Here is a 17849-nt window from a genome sequence, read left to right as displayed (position 1 = left end):
CATTGATTTGCAATAACTGAACTCAAACAACGTTAACATAAAATGTATGACAGTTACTAAATTCATCAACGTATGCGTCTTCTGCATCTGCGAATTGACCGTTCATGTTCCGTTTGTTGAGCTCGCAGGATCGCCAGTACGTTTGGAACGTCTGCGTCCTCAGGTAATCGCCCTTTGTAGACTTCGCATGTTGGAGCTAGTAAAGTCTGGCCATGCGAACTTATACTGGTCTGTCAGGGCTATTGGGTCGTTGGGACCAAAACTGCATCATAGGGGATTGGTCTCTATACTTGTCGCGGAAATATAGAGGGGACAATCGCACATGTTCTGACATATGCGAGTTGGATCTACCCTGCATGATGAGAATTATGGTTATGCAGTGCGACTTAAGTCACACTCACAGTATCTCGCTGTTTTTATCCTGAGCGAGGTCTAAACTTCGAGAAATCTCTCATGGACATTCAGCCTTCATTGGAAATCTGAATACACGTGTCCTTTAAAGAGGAGTCTGGTCTCGAGTTTCTAGGTGAGAGAAATCTCACTATAACACCAACCATTAATTATGGATCGACCTCAATGAGAGAACATTATAACTTATTTATATTAATTATGGAAAAATCTCAATGAGAGATCTTAGACCCAAAATAGGAGTAATCTTATAATGAGAGAACCCAGCATCTTTAAAGAGCTTAGACAATTCTTTCTCATTTCTCTCTCGTCCACTAACCAAAATCATTCTCATATTCATGAAGAGTTGAGTTTCATATGACTCATCATCGATTTCACCTTTCTCATTTTCAATAATCATCTCGATGACAACCACTTTTCCAATTTTCTTCCCGCTTTTGGTTATGGCCTCTTTGCATTTTTTTAGTATTTTCACGCTATTTTCGTCGCTCCAATCATGTAATATCCACTAATTATCAAACGTAACATTTAATCATTATTCAGTGAAAATAATATCACACAAATATTTATAATTAATATTAATTTATACAAATTTAATCTTTTGTTTTATATCATTACTAGTGAACAAAGCCGCACTTCGTGCGGCATGAATAATAATTTTAAAATTTTTATTCATACTTAAAATATTTTTTTTTTGTTAGGACAACAAAATACAATTTTTTTTATTACACATAAAAATAATAGAATTACAACTTAATACTAAAAATATTTTGAATATTAAAAGTACATATAAATAGCAAAAAAATCACTAATTTTTCATATATATTATTTCCTTATTAAAGGAGCACCACAATTAAGTTAAACTTTGTTTCTAATAGAAAATTTAGTCCTTATTTCCTCAATGTATAATTTTTTTTTTTTTTTGCATGAATCTCTATGTATATTTTTATAGCAGACCTTCAAATGAAATGAAAATCTATTTAAAAAACATATAAGAGAGACTTGTTTATATATATATAACAAATCAAAAGTAGTGATCAAGAATACTTACTTTTAATATAAGACTAATTTGTGTTGTTCTCTATTTATATACATACTATTTTGCATGATTAAAAGTTGAAAAGTATTTATTAGAAAATAAATAATTGGAAAAAAGAAAAATTTGTAGGAATTTAATGGACAGAGAAATATAAATAGTAGTCAATAAATTTCTCATTGATTTCAGTGAAAGGGCAATATATAAGGGTGATATTGATTTAGTTAATTGTATAATGAAGAAGTAGTAAGATCTGAGTATATATTTAATCGGGTTGTTATATACTTTTTCTAATATTATTAAATGAAAAAAATTATAAAAAAAACAACAAATTAGGTAAAGTAGAAAATTAAAAGGAGATGAAGTCACCACACTTATTTTTCTTTCAGATTCATATGTAGATATAAAAATATATAGATAAATAGATCGATTAGAATATAACTTAAAATTAAATATTAATAATTCAAAATTAAGTTTATCGATAACTAAAAAAATTTCTTAAATTAATAATTTTTTAGAAAGTTAAATAATTAAAATTAATTAAAAAAATATATAATACATATATCATTTTCAATATAATAATTATATGGTGTAAATTATAAAAAATTAATATAATTTTCAAAAAAAAAAAATTAATATAAATGTATTGTGATGTTTTTTTTTATAAATTTAAATGATTAAAATTAATAAAAAAATGCTAAAATATGATCTTCAATATATTAATTATATAGTGTAAATTATTAAAAAAATCAAAAGGCATCACTAAAATTAATATTAATGTATGTAATTTATTACAAAATAGTTAACATAATAAAATTTAAAGCTCATGATTGAAGGGGAGAAATATAATAAAATTTTAATTATTTATTATAAAAATTTATAAAAATAAATTAAAAAAAAATCATATTAACTTTTATATAATCTTTTTTTAGATTTTCTTAGATATACACATATATATATATATGTCTATTATAATATATATAAATTTTATAGAGAGAGATAGAAATTTATCATTTTAATATACTTTGTAATTAAAAACTAAATAAAAATCAAATTAATATAGAATTTTAAAGTAGAAAAAATTATTAATAACTTTGTTGCAAAAAAATCTATTAAAGAAGAACTTGATACTTATATATATATATATATATATATATATCAAAGTAATATAATTTTTCAAAGAAAGAGAAAAAATTGTCCAATAATTTTATTACAGAATATCTATTGGGGAATAATATATGAATGAATAGTCTTTTCCAAGTAATCTGAAAAATATAAAACATCAAAAAATAAGAAAAAACATAATAAAAACTTAAAAAATGAACATACATTACTAAGTAGTGAAAATAATCAACATCAAGAATTAAAAAGAAATAAAATTAATATAACAAAAATTTCAAAACTATGAGTGGACTTTGTTACCAAAAAATCTAATAGAGAAAAACTTAATACTTAATTTGTAATTAAAAACTTTGACAAAAAAATTTGTTATTAAAAACCAAATAAAAATAATATAATCTTTCATAGCAAGAGAAAAAATTACCTAATAATTTTGCTGCAAAGTATCCATTGGAGAAGAATTTTTCAATGATTGATCTTCTTCGAAATCTGAAAATATAGAACATCAAGAATTTAAAAAAAAAAATTACAAAACTTCAAAAAAATAAATATATATTGCTAAGTAATAAAAATAGATCAACATCAAAAATTAGAAGGAATAAAAATTAACATAACAAAAATTCTATAAAGTTTAACTTAATCTTGGACACTATATATAGGTTTTTTTGTAGTGGAAGAATACAATAATTTTCTTTTCAATTAAAGAATACAAATAGTTTTAATATCATAATAGAATATTAATATACACATAAATAATAAGAGTTACATAAGAATACAAATAGACTTTTTTAATTAAAGAATACAAATAATTTTATCATAATAATAGGACATTAATATAAATATAAATGATAAGAGCCATACATAAATAATATAAATAATTTTTTTTTAGTTTAAAGAATACAAATAGTTTTAATATAATAATAGAAATAAATAAAAAAATTGAGAAAATGAAAAAGGTAAAAAAAAACTATGTGTGATGACACATGGCCAGATTTTTTTTTTTCTTTTTCTAATTATTTTGTATATTATTATGTATGTTTATAATAATAAAATAGGTGGTAATTATTTTAAAATATAAGTCCTTAGTTTGATTTTTTAATGATTTCTTTTAATTTAGTGTACATGGTAATTATTTTAGAATACTATAGGTCTTTGATTTGATTTCTTTTAATTAGTAGGTATTAATTTAGTGTTATTTATTAATTACATACTAATTTTTTAAAAAAGAAATTAGAAAATTAGAAAAATAAGTATTTGAAAAAAGAGGAGGGTTAAGCATGCCACATAAACTCCTTAAAACCTTCCTTTATATTTATATATTGATTTGTTTGGACAATGTATTTAAAAGTGAATAAATACTATTTTGGACCCTGTGTTTTGCAAAAGTTATTGATTAATGGACCTTCATTTTTTGTTAAAATAAAACTTAATATATAGCCCAAATCTAGAGGTGTATGACAAAATAAGTTATAATTTTCTATATCTATTTGTATTAAAAATTATCTTTAAGTTAGTTATATTAAAAAAATAATAACGAAAATTGAGCTCATGAGGATCCTATTTATACTATTTTAAAAAATATAAGATCTATTTTATCATTTAACAAAATAGATCATCCAATAGATAACGTTAACAAAATACACTCCAAAATAGTATTTGCTCTTTCAAAATATACTTTGAATCCTATATTTTGTAATAATAAAAATAAAAATTAGACCTCTATACTCGAATTTTGTCAAAATGTCTTTTAGTAAGACTAAAATATTTTTATTACAATCAAATTTAAGAGTTCATTATAATTATATGATAAAACACAACATCCAAAAATTAACTTTTTAACATATATGATCCAAAACATCTATAATCATTTTTTCATTAGTGAAAAATAAATTGAGAGATTTCTCATTATATGTATAATATTAAATATTGTTTGTGTTTTTATAGTAGCTAGTTTGTTAATAATCATGTCAAAATTGACATGAAAATAGTCTAAACAGTCACATCAATGATTTTATTTGTTACATGAAATAGAATTTAAAAGAAAAATTACTTTACAACTCTATAAATAGTTTCTAAATTATTTTGGAGCTAAAAAATATATGAACACAATAATGCATAATTCCTACTTCCGTGAGAAAAAATTATAAATAGCCTTTGTAATTTGTTCATAGAATTATATTTATGTGAGATAGATTATACTATCCAATTTGTTAAATTCAATTTAGACCATATCTTTTTTAAAATAGTATAAAATAGACCTTAAACTTAAGTTTTTGTTTTTCTTTTAATATAACCAACCTGAAACAAATTTCTAACATGTAAAAAAAATATAACTATTCTTATCACAATACCTCCAAGTCAAGTTTTAATTTGATAAAAAATAACTTACTGTCTATTTTATATTATTTTGAAAGACACAAGATTTGACTTGTTATTTAAAAAAATAAATAGTCTAATTAGTAATTTTTACAAAACACAGGGTTCAAAATAGTATTTAGCCAAAATAAAATGATACAAAATATATGAGTATGTGTGTGTACCTTCAACAAAACTACTTGAGCAGTAGGAACTTCAACAAACATGTCCCCAGCAATGAAGTTGAGATTCTTCTCACCTTGTAAACCAGCTACAACATGTGGTAAATCCAAAACACTACATTGAATTTGAGGAAATGTTGTTGCAATAGACTTGGCCACAGTCCCAGTGCCTCCTCCAACATCAACCAACGAATCAACTCCCTCAAACACTCCCTTACACTTCTCAATTAGTACACTTGTCACCAATCGCGCATCACTAGCCATTGCTTCATTGAAACTTTGTGCTAGTTTTGGTTCATGGCTATAATAATCCCAAATTGCCATTCCGTTGGTCGTGACAAACGGGGTGGAATCGTCGTTTCGAAACCAAGTGCTGAGAACATCATAAGGCTTGGTTAAGGTAGGATCGAGCAAGACTAGCAATAAGGGTGTGACACTCATGGGATTGTCCTTAAGGAGTAATTTGGAGGCTTCAGTAATTACATAACCTTCTTCTTCTTCTTCTTCTCCTTTTATTTTGGTTTTTTCTAAAGCGAAAAAGCCAGAGTGGGTTAAAAGTTGCATAAGGCGATAAAGACAATGAGATTTGTTTTTGTTGATGGGGAGTGCAAGTGTGAGTTGAGAAATGGTCATGGGTTTTCCATGGTTGTTGACAATATCTGGTATGCCTAATTCAACTGCACATTTTAGGGACATGGAATTGATAAACTTGAAGATATGGTTCCATATGTGGGCTTGAGCTCTTAGCAATTTTGTGTTGTTGTCTTCATTCACAACCAAATCTACATGACTACTAGAATTCCTTGATTTCTCCATTATACTATGAAATATGTATTATATATGAACTGAATGAATATTGTTATAACTTGTAGCTCTATTTATAAGTTTTTGGTGTGAATTAAATTGTGTTGAGTATCCAAACAAGATATGTGGGGTAAGCTATAATTAAATTTTTATATCTACCTTCTAATTATTACTCTTATAAGTATATACAAAATTAGGAATGACAATTCAGGTCATAACATTACAACATGACAAGAATTCAATACGAATTATTGTGAGTTAGGGTCATAAAAAGTTGATAGGGGTTAAAATTAGATCGAATCCGAGTGACACAATTATTATTTGAGTTAGGTTAGGATTAACACACGTGACACTAAATGAACACGAATTAGCCTATTTATATATAATATATTATTAAAATTATTAATTTATAGTTAAATTATTGTTTATTTTCATAAAAAAAATATATAATTAGAAAGAAAATTGTGTATAAGAATATAAGATAGGTAATTGAATTTTATTCATGATTATTAAAATAATTAATAAATATTATTTATTTGTTGATATATTATTTATTTAGTATATTATTCAAATGAGTTTGATATAACTAAAAATATATATAAATTAAATATGTGATACTACTTCTGTTGATTTTGACCGGCTCTGAGTTAAAATGAGTCATAGGAAAAAAAATTTGACCATTACTATAAAGATAAATGGTATTTTTAAAAATTATTAAAAAAATATTTTTTTTTATTTGGGCCCCTAAAATGAGTGGGCCCTACGCGCGGGCCTAGCCCGCCTATACCTGGGACAGACCCTGATGTTGATCAATGTATATTGTAACATAAGTATATTCAACACACGGACATGATGGATCGACACGAGAACACGACATGTCGGGTTAAGGTTGATATTTCTTGACATGAAATATATATGGGTCTAAGATTGATCAATAAAATATACATGTCAACCTACATAATACGAATGTGTATGTCACGAGACAATACAAATTGCCACACCTAAAATAAATAGCTAGTAATCTTAATTGAGTGAATATGGATGCCACTAACCTTATGGATGCCACATGTTGAGTTTTTTGACACGACACGAAATTGACACGAGCTTAGAAGGTATGAAAAAAATATGAACTTGGACATGACATGACATGATGAAAATATGTGCTTAAGCACGACACAGGACGAAAAGCACGAAATGCACGACACGTAAGCAGGGCCGGCCCTGAAACAAAGTGGGCTATAAGGAAAAAAAAAATTTTGGACCCTTATGTTAGAAAAAATGTGGTATTTTTCAAAATCGGTAAAAAAAATGTATAATTTTAAAAGAGGAAAAAAAAATTTGGGCCCCTGGGCTGGGTGGGCCCTAGGCACAGGCCTAGCCCGCCTATGCCCAGGGCCGGGCCTGCACGTAAGCACGCACGAATAGACTAGTCTAAAAAATACGGCACGCGACAAGCCCAAAAAACACAGCACGACATATTAAAAAATTCTAAAATTTATTATTATTGATATGTATTTATCAATTATAAATGAATTAAAATAATAATAAAATTTAAATATAATACTAAATATTATATTTTATATTAAAACTATTAAAACATTTAAAACTATAAATATGTATCAATTTATTTATAGAGTACATGATATAATAAAAAAAAAAAGGTATAATTACATAAGGTTTCATTTTTTGTAAAATATTTACATTTTACGTTCAAAGAATATTTTTTTTATATTTTAACAGTTTTCTAAAAAATAACACGAAAACAACATAAAATCAACAAGAAAACAACAGAAAAGTAACATGAAAATAACATCAAAATAACAACAAAAAAATAACAAAAAATAACATACATATAACAAAAAATTAACAACAAATGAACAAAATTTCAACATAAAAAGACCGTATTTTATGTAAATAAAATCAAAAAAATCGTAAAAATGTTTAAAATTTCGTGAAACCGTATTTTTGTTGTTTTTTTTGTTATTTTTGTGCATTTGTGAAATTAACCCTAAAAAAATTGAGTATATATAAATAAATATTTAAATTCTAATAATATTAGTAATTTTTGTATATATATGGTAATCTGTAAAATATTTTTGAGAAGTTTATATAAATATAACTAAAGTTATAAAATATACATATATAGTTTAGAATTGTAAAAAAAAATGAAAAAGTAAAGCACGAATTTGAACATTGATCGAAACAAGCAGGCATGTTTAATTCAACTTGTCAATTGAATAGAAAGAAGAAAAAAAAATTAAGTAATTGCATTAGGAAATAAAATAAAAGATAGTTGGTGATCATAATAATTTTTATTTTTCTCATTGTTTATTTTTCTAAATTTTAATTATTTATTTTATTTATTTACTTTTTCTAATTTTTTTTTTTGTAGAAACGATATTCTACTTTATCATTATATTACTTAATTTTATTTCGTATATTTATTTATCAATTTTACCGAACAATTATATTTGTGGTCTTAATAACTTTACATAAAATCTCTACAATATCTTTGTAGAAACGATATTCTACTTTATTATTATATTACTTAATTTGATTACCTATTATTATGTATCAATTTTACCAAACAATTATATTTGTGGTCTTAATAATTTTACATAAAATCTCTACAATATCTTTGTCTATGAAACCTCCATCCATAACAATACAAAGTCTAAAAATTAATATTAATTAAATACCTAATTTTAGCATTTTTACCAAACACAAAGTCTAAAAAATTATTTTTTTAAAACCCATGCATTTATACAAAGATAGGGTCTAAAAAAAATTAGGCACATATTTTTGTTATGTTTTTCTAAGGGATAATTACACAAAGCATAATTTTTTTTTTTTTTTTGTAAAGATTTTACATTTTTACTTTTAAAGATTTTTTTTATTACATTTTACGGTATTTTATAAAAGTAACACGACAAATACAAGAAAATTACATAAAAGTAACATAAAAATAATATCTTAGCAACATCAAAACGACAATAAAAAATTAACAATTAATTAACAATAGTACAACATAAAAATACATCAAAAAACTATATAATTTGTGAATAAAATTATAAAAAAAAATGTAAACATTAAGAAATGAGATAAGAAATGGTCATAGACGAAAGAAATGAAAACAAAAATTAAAGATTTCCTTTGTTTTTATTATTTTTAATTCATATTTAAATTATTTTTAAAATTATAAAATAATGTTTTATAGGTGCTGTTTGGTAACACTTTTATTTTTAAATTTTTTAATCACAAAATGAAAGTAAAATTTTTATTTTTAAAAAATAAAATTGTGTTCTGTAACCACTTTTGTTTTTCAATTTTAAAAACAGAAAATAAAAGTGTGTACTGTAAAGTTCATTTTTTATTTTTATTTTTTGATTTTATTTAAGTCGGGTTTAGGCCTAGGGTCGGATTCGGGTTCGGGTCAGAAGCCGGGTTCAGCGCTAGGGCCCTGGGGAGGGGATTTGGGTCCGGGTCTGGTCGGAGTCCAAAATATTGATTAAGAAAAAATCTGTTTAAAAAATATATTGAAAGTGACTTTTTTTGTTTTTAAAATTTTGATTTCTAATTAAAAAATTGAAAAGTAAAAACAGTTTTATAGAACATGTTTTTGAAAAATATTTTTACTTTTCTAATTTTAAAAACAGAATACTGATTAAAAAAGTATTATTAAACGCCATCATAATATTTAAGTCATTAAAATTATTTGAAATAATAAAAACTTGCAATATGTCAACATAGTGGCAATCCATCTTGATATCAAACAAACGAAAAACAAATAACACTTCAAATATGCAAAAAGAACTATGTGAAGATTTGAGGGTGTTATTGTCAATATGAGAGATTATTTTACCAAACACCTTTATTTTTACATGTGTTTGTGATTACCAATTTGAATTTTGTATTTTAAATAAAATTTTATAAGGGATAATTATACAAGACACTATTTTTTGTAAAAAAAATTATATTTTTACATTTAAAGATTTTTTCATATTCTTACAGTTTTCCATATAAATAACATGAAAATAACAAAAAAACTACATGAAAGTAACATTTAAATAACATCAACATAAAAACAATAAATAACATACATATAATAAAAAATTAACAACAAATTAACAAGATAACAACATAAAAAGACCTTATTTTCTGTAAATAAAATCAAAAAACCCGTAAAAATATTTAAAATTCCGTAAAACCGTATTTTTGTAATTTTTTTGTTATTTTTATGTATTTGTGAAATTATCCCAGTATTTTTTGCATAAAGGTTGGGAGCAATTTGATCAAAATATTTTCTTAATATAAATAGATCCAAGAAATTCTTAACCAAATAAAAAAAAATGGAGGAGCTCCAAATCCAACAAAATATTTTGTCATTTTTATAAATATTTTTTATTAATATTTTGGTCATGTGAAAAATATTTTTCATTTTTATATGAAAAAATATTTTTGTCATGCTTATAAATATTTGGTCAAAAAGAATTTTAAAAAACATAGAGTCTAAAAATTGATAATTTATTATAAGAAAATTTACACAATACACTTAAGAACTTTTTTTTTTTTTTTTGTACATTTTTACAGACTTTCTTACAATTTTTTACAAGTTTTAACTTATTCTTTTAGAGAAAAATGTTAAAACAACATTTCATATTGTTGAAAAAAAACACTTTGCTTTCCCGTAAGAACAACTTCAAAACAACGGTCGAAAACAACGGAAAACAATACCGTTGTAAAAAAAAAAATCGGAGAAATATGAAAAAACAAAAGAATAGATCTGTAAAAATATAAAAACTTTATCATTTTTGTATATTTATGAAATAGTCTCTTTATTATATCACATGGTCCAAACAACTAGCAATACAAAATATTAAAAAGACATAAACCTTTATTGTTTTTATTAGGTTTTTCTCAACAAAACAAAAATATACATTAAAGAGTAGAATTCCCAACACACACACCATCATATAACAACTTCTCAAACACTTTCATGTGTTCAACTTTCAAAGCAATAGCAACAAATAAGTTACCATTATTAATTGGGCCTGGAGGTAAAATGTAAGCTTTACCCTCTAAACGAAGCCCAACAGGGGTCACATAAAAGGGCCGACCCCATCCAAAATCAGAATCATACATTGGCAGCCCAATCCAACAAACTCTCCCAAAATTTGGGCTTTCGTAAACATCAGCCCCACGACCAGGCCCATGAATGAGATTGGGCCTAAGCTCCAAGTAATCAATAGCTGATCTCAAGTAACTATTATCTATTTTAACCAAAGTTTGATGAATCTTACTAGCACCATAATTTATTGGGTTAGTTACAAGATCACCAATGGTAACAACAGTTGAAGTTGCATATAAAACATTAGCAAATAAATGAGGTTGGAGTGGTGGGTCCAATTTAGTCCTACCATTAATTAGAGTGAACAATTTAGTAACTTGGTTACTTGGAAGTGACCTTGCTTTAGATGCACATCTCCAAATATGAGTTGATAGAATCTCAAATGTGCTATAGTTATTGGTGCCATTTTGTTGAGATTTGGCTTTGAGAATCTTGATTTGGTCCTTAGTGAATTTGAAAACTTTGACTATTGGATTGGGCTCTTGTTGTTGAGTAGATTTGGAGAGTGGTTGTGGTGATTGTTGGTACTCTATGTGATTGAAATTTGGTTGTGGTGGGTTTCTAGCACGAAGTAATGCTCGGTCGAGGATTGGGTGTTGTGATAGGTGAAGACCACGAGCCACTTCGGACCATGCGTTGACGAAGTACATGGCTGCTGTGCCATCGGCTAAACGGTGTTGGTTACTGAAACCAATTGATACTGCACTCACATTTGAATCGAGTAATCTACAAAAAAAAAAAAAAAAAAAAAAAAAAAACAATTTACCTATTTCGATTAACAATTTACTATTTTTCGGTCATTAAGTGTCTGCTTAGAAACATGTAGTGATACATTATTAAATCACGTATTAAATAAGTTAAAGAAATATATGGCTATGTGTATTTAAGCTAGTACTTTTAACAACAAAAAAAAAATATGACTACAATAAAATTCTAAAATAAAGTACTTTTAACGCTATTTTTTTTTTATTAAGGTTACATGTGTAATAATTACAAAATGTTAAGGAGATTTCATGTAAATATCCCTTATTATTATTGTTGTTAATTTTCTACTATTTAATTAATAAAGGTTTAAATATAATAATGTAAATATATGAGGTAAAATAAAATAAAAAAAGTTAGTGTCTTAGTGAGCTATTTTAAAGTATAAAGAAGAGTAGCGAATTAGAATGCTTTTATATTCGGGATTTAGTTCCTTTGATTCAAATAGTCTAATTAATGATTGGATTGATCTAACAGTGTCGAATTTTATTATGTTTAGGATTACATTTCTTTTAATCTAAACTATATGATATATCTTATTAGTATAAAGAAATCTATCTTAAATAAATATGATTAGTTAAGCTATGTATACCTGTGCAGCTAAAAGAGAAAATAAAAAAACACCAGCAGAACGATCAATAAAAGGAGTAAGCTTTAGAAGCTCAACAGTGGGCGCACATCCAACCAAATCATCCATAACAGATTCTGTCTCAGCTACCATAAAAAGGAATCCCTCCGAGTTACAATTGATTTCAAGGCGACCGCCATTGTCATACCTTAGCCGATCCGCCAAGGGATAAAAGGGCACCAACACCTTAGCTAAGGCATGTTTAAGAAGCTCAGTGTCAAAACACTTGACATCACCATTATTGTTTCTATACAAGTATATATTAGTGATATGCACACTTGTAGTCATTAAATCCAAATTTGACAGCCAAATTGGATCTTTTGGTGTCTCTTTTGCTGGCTTCACAATTGTCCTTTCTGTTAAAATTAGACCTCACTGCAACCTTTATTATTACAGTTTTACAGATGAAGTGAAAATTACAAATAAAAGCAAACAGAATACAACAGAAATCAGATCCTAGGTGGCTTCGCCTCTAGTGGATCAAGAACTAGTTGTTAGTTACAACCGAAGTTGTAACTAACTCCTAGTTCTGTGATCAACCCTAGAACTACAACTATAAAAGGAACAGAAGAGAAGAGAGGAGAGATATACCAGAAGCTAAAACCCTAGGTTACCAGATCTGAGAGATTGTTCAGCTCCATATGTTGTTTTCAAGTTCATGCACAAGAAACAGAAGTGAGTTAGTGAGATAAACCAGAAAGGAAAAGAAAAACAAACACAGAAAACAAAAAAAAGAGAGAAAACCTAGAAATACCAGTCGATCTGTGACTTGGATTTCTTACCTGTTGTAATATTCATGCTTCATAGTGAAAGATCTGAGGTCGATCTTCAAGGCGAGCTCAAAGAGGATGTACCCCTGATTTAGGGCGAACCTCTATAATCTCTGGTGTTCATTTTCTAACCCTAACCTAATGATCTATGTTTGATATTTGTATGTGTGTGTTTTGGGTTGTTTCTGGGAAGGTTTCTGGGTAAGATCGATCAATAGATCGAGAAGGATCTCTGGTTCTAGGGTTTGAGAACCAGAGAGAAGGCAGAGAGAAAGAGAGAGAGTTTGAGAAACTCTCGAATGTTCGAAGGTGCAAATGAGCTAGGGTTAGCTCTGATTGAACTTACTTTTGTTCAATCAAGAACGACAAATCGTTTGGTTTAAACGATTTGTCGTGTGAGTGAAGAACGACAAGTTCCATTGTCGTGCAGGAGAAAACGACCAAAGTTTCTTTGTCGTTGATTGAGGTTTTAAATTGAATTTTCTGGGACAAGTTTGTCCCTGTCGTTTTGACATATTTCTTGAGTGGTGTAGGTCAAACTTGGAATTTCACCAAGTAAAATTCCTACAGTGGTATCAGAGCTTTGGTTCAAGCTTAAATCAACTCAAGAAAGAATCAAGAAAGTGATCAAGACTGGGAGAAGAAGAAGAAACACAACAAGAAGTTGTGGACAGTGGGAAACCTGTGGAAATTCCACAAACTGATAATAAACAAATCTTTCTAAACTCAACTCAATTTAATTTTGATTTTTCTAACATGAGCAATATCAAAGTTGACATTGATCGTTTTGATGGATCTGGTGATTACAGGATCTGGAGGAGAAAGATCAGATCCCTGCTGGCTCAACAGAAACTACTTAGGGTTCTTGAAGACCCTATTGAATGGCCAGAAAACACTTCAAAGATTCAACAAGAAGAACTGTTGGAAACAGCCACTGGAATCATAATTTTCAACCTTTCTGATGCCATTATCAGATTGGTTGATAAAGAAGAAACACCAGCTAAAATTTGGAAGAAACTTGAAGAGCAGTTTCAACAAAAATCCCTAACTAACAAGATCTACCTAAAAGAAAGGATCTTTGGGTTTAAGATGAGTCACACTAAAACCCTAGATCAGAATCTTGATGAGTTTCTCAGAATGCACATTGAATTGGCAAATTCAGGAGAGAATGAAGCTCTAAGTGATGAAAATCAGGCAATAATCATTTTGAATTCATTGCCTGATTCATACAGAGAGGTAAAGACAGCAATCAAGTATGGAAGGACTTCAATCACACTTGATGAAGTCATCTCAGCCCTAAAATCTAAAGACTTAGAGATGAAGAGTGAAAAATCCAATTCTGGACATGGTGAAATGAACCTAAGTAGGGGAAGGCCATCTCACAAGAAATCCTACCAGAACAGGGGTAGAAGTAATAGTGCACATCATCATAGAAACTCAAACAAAGGGAAGAGTAGATCACCATCAAGAGATTCTGGTGATTCTACAGGGTGTTTCTATTGTGGAAAACCTGGACACTATAAGAAAGACTGCTATTTCTACAACAACAAATACAAGAACAAGAAAGGTGGAAGGTTTCCAGAAAGATCAGATCAAAACAGACAGCAAAATGACAAGCAACAAGAAGCAAACTACTCAGATGGCTATGATAGTGGTGAAGTCTATGTTGCATCTACATCTTTCAAAGATGACTGGATTTTGGATTCTGGGTGTACTTTTCACATGACAAATTCTAGGGAAATCCTAACTGATTACAGAAATTCTAATGGTGGCAAAGTAATTCTGGGAAATAACAACACATGCAATATAGAAGGTTCAGGTAGTGTAAATTTTAAAATGTTTGATGGGATTGTCAGAACCCTAACTGGTGTAAGGTATGTACCTAATCTTGCTAGAAATTTAATTTCTATAAGTGTTCTAGATGACATGGGTATTGTTAGCAAAATTGAAGCAGGTTCAATGAAGCTAAGTAAGGGTGCTATGACAATAATCAAAGGCCACAAACATGAAGGGTTATACTACTTAGATGGAGAACCAGTGACTCACTGCAACAATGCAGTCACCAGCAATCCAGAAGACCTAAAAGCTGTCCTATGGCACAGAAGGCTGGGGCATATCAGTGAGAAAGGCCTACAGATCATGAGTGATCAAAGGCTACTGGGTAAGGACAGAGTAAGTAAAGTGGATTTCTGTGAATCCTGTGTCCTAGGTAAACATCATAGGTTAAAGTTTAAAACTGGTATTCACAAAACTAAGCACATATTGGAGTATGTTCACTCTGATCTTTGGGGACCAGAGAAAACTCCAACACATGGTGGAAATGTGTATTTTATGTCTATTGTTGATGACCATTCTAGAAAAGTTTGGGTATTTTTACTTAAACATAAAAATGAGGCTTTATCTAAATTCATACAATGGAAAACCCTAATGGAAAATTTAACTAATCAAAGGGTTAAAACCCTAAGGACTGACAATGGCTTAGAGTTTTGCAGTGATGAATTTAACAGGTATTGTGGCTCTGTTGGAATTCAAAGGCACAGAACTGTGAGAATTACTCCTCAACAGAATGGGGTAGCTGAGAGAATGAATAGGACCTTGATGAACAAGGTCAGATGCCTATTATTGCAATCTGGGCTTACTAAAGGATTTTGGGGAGAAGCTGTGTTAACAGCAGCCTACCTGGTGAACAGAAGTCCATCCAGTGCCATTGAATTCAAGACACCAGAGGAGATCTGGTCAGGTAAGCCTCCTGATCTCTCAAACTTAAGAGTATTTGGATGTGCAGCCTATGCACATCAGAGTGTTGGTAAGTTAGAGCCTAGAGCTCTAAAATGTGTGTTCCTAGGCTATCCTGAAGGTACTAAAGGCTACAGATTATGGGTAAGAGAGAAACAAGGTTTTAAAACCATAAACAGTAGGGATGTTGTTTTTAAGGAAGATTTATTCCCTTGTATTACTAATAATAATGCAATATCTAGTCCTATTTTAGACACTAACCCTGCAGGCACATCTGTGGACATGCAAACAAGGAACACTCAACCTAATACTGTTCAGGTGGAACCAGAACAGGTGGAAAATACTCAGGGAGATGAAAACTTGGTAGGAAATGACCAAGTTCAGGATGACAACATTCAGGTGGAACCTATTACTGAAGAAGGACAAGAAAATGAGGAAATCCAAGACTACCAACTGACCAGAGATAGAACTAGAAGGGTTCCTAGACCTACACAGAGATTCAGCTTCACAGCTTGGGAAGAAGTGCTAGCCTATGCATTCTTTTGTGCTATGGGAGTGGAAATGACAGAACCTAAGTCCTATGAAGAAGCTATGACTGATAAAGATGCCAAGAAATGGTCCAAGGCAATGGACACAGAGATGGAATCTCTGAGAAAGAACAAAACCTGGATACTAGTGAAGAAACCTAAAGGAAAGAGCATAGTTTCATGCAAGTGGCTTTTCAAACACAAAGAAGGACTCACTGAGACAGATCCTAAGAAGTTTAAGGCAAGACTAGTGGCTAAGGGATTTACACAGAAAGAAGGGATAGATTTTAATGAGATATTCTCACCTGTGGCTAAGTATAAAACCATCAGAATTATACTTACCATAGCTACTCAATTTGACCTAGAAGTTGATCAAATGGATGTAACTACTGCATTTCTACATGGGGAACTTGAGGAAGAAATCTACATGCAACAACCTAAAGGATATGAGGAAAAAGGGAAAGAAGACTTGGTCTGCAAACTGATTAAGTCCCTGTATGGACTTAAACAGTCACCAAGACAATGGAACAAAAGGTTTGATGAGTTCATGATCAAGAAAGGGTTTTCTAGGAGCTATTATGACACCTGTCTATACTACAAAGGCACTAAGATTGATGAAGTCATCTACTTACTGCTGTATGTAGATGACATGCTCATTGTGAGCAAGGAAAGGACCAGGATTGACCTAATGAAAGGTTGGCTAAGGGAAGAGTTTGAGATGAAGGACTTAGGCAAGGCTGCTAAGATCCTAGGCATTAACATCTCTAGGGACAGGGAACATGGGACACTAAGGCTACATCAGAAAAACTACATTAAGAAAGTCTTAGAGAATTTCTCTATGACTAATGCAAAGCAAACTAAGCAACCTATGACTAATCAGTACTACCTAAGCAAGGAGCAATGTCCTAAAACTACAGCAGAGAAAGAATCTATGAGTGAAGTGCCTTATTCTAGTGCAGTGGGATCAGTGATGTACCTAATGGTAAGCACCAGACCTGACTTAGCCTATGCCATTAGTGTACTAAGTAAGTACATGGCTAACCCAGGTAAACAACACTGGGAGGCTATGAAATGGCTACTAAGATACTTACTGGGATCTACAGAAGTGGGATTAAACTACAAAAGAAGGGACAACAACAGAATGATCACTGGGTACAGTGATGCAGACTATGCAGGTGACAGAGATAGTAGAAAATCTACCTCTGCCTATTTCTTTACACTATGGGGAAATTGTATCAGCTGGAAAGTACAACTGCAGCCTGTTGTAGCATTATCTACAACAGAATCTGAGTATGTAGCTGTTACAGAGGCTATTAAAGAAGCCATTTGGCTTAAAGGACTACTAGATGAACTTAAACTCCTAGATGAAGAACCTACAATCTATTCAGACAGCC

The 17849-nt window shown here is 29.3% G+C and overlaps 2 protein-coding genes across 2 annotated transcripts; both read right to left on the bottom strand.

Annotated features, from left to right (window-relative positions):
- Positions 1–577: 577 nt before the first annotated feature.
- Positions 578–5951, bottom strand: LOC115722956 (probable O-methyltransferase 3). The gene is made up of 2 exons (XM_061104326.1): positions 5104–5951; positions 578–916 (listed from the first exon to the last, which is right to left on the bottom strand). Exons 1-2 carry the CDS (start codon positions 5914–5916, stop codon positions 608–610), a joined length of 1122 nt encoding a protein of 373 aa, XP_060960309.1. The 5' UTR covers positions 5917–5951; the 3' UTR covers positions 578–607.
- A 4891-nt stretch (positions 5952–10842) lies between these two features.
- Positions 10843–13612, bottom strand: LOC133031534 (shikimate O-hydroxycinnamoyltransferase-like). Its single transcript, XM_061105056.1, has 4 exons — positions 13539–13612; positions 12480–12669; positions 12387–12394; positions 10843–11758 (listed from the first exon to the last, which is right to left on the bottom strand). The coding sequence occupies exons 1-4, from the start codon at positions 13610–13612 to the stop codon at positions 10843–10845; spliced, it is 1188 nt and encodes a 395-aa protein (XP_060961039.1).
- Positions 13613–17849: the final 4237 nt, after the last annotated feature.

This window comes from Cannabis sativa, chromosome 9, assembly GCF_029168945.1.
Source record: "Cannabis sativa cultivar Pink pepper isolate KNU-18-1 chromosome 9, ASM2916894v1, whole genome shotgun sequence".
Taxonomy (NCBI): Eukaryota; Viridiplantae; Streptophyta; class Magnoliopsida; order Rosales; family Cannabaceae; genus Cannabis; species Cannabis sativa.
This window is presented reverse-complemented; position numbering and strand designations above follow the sequence as displayed.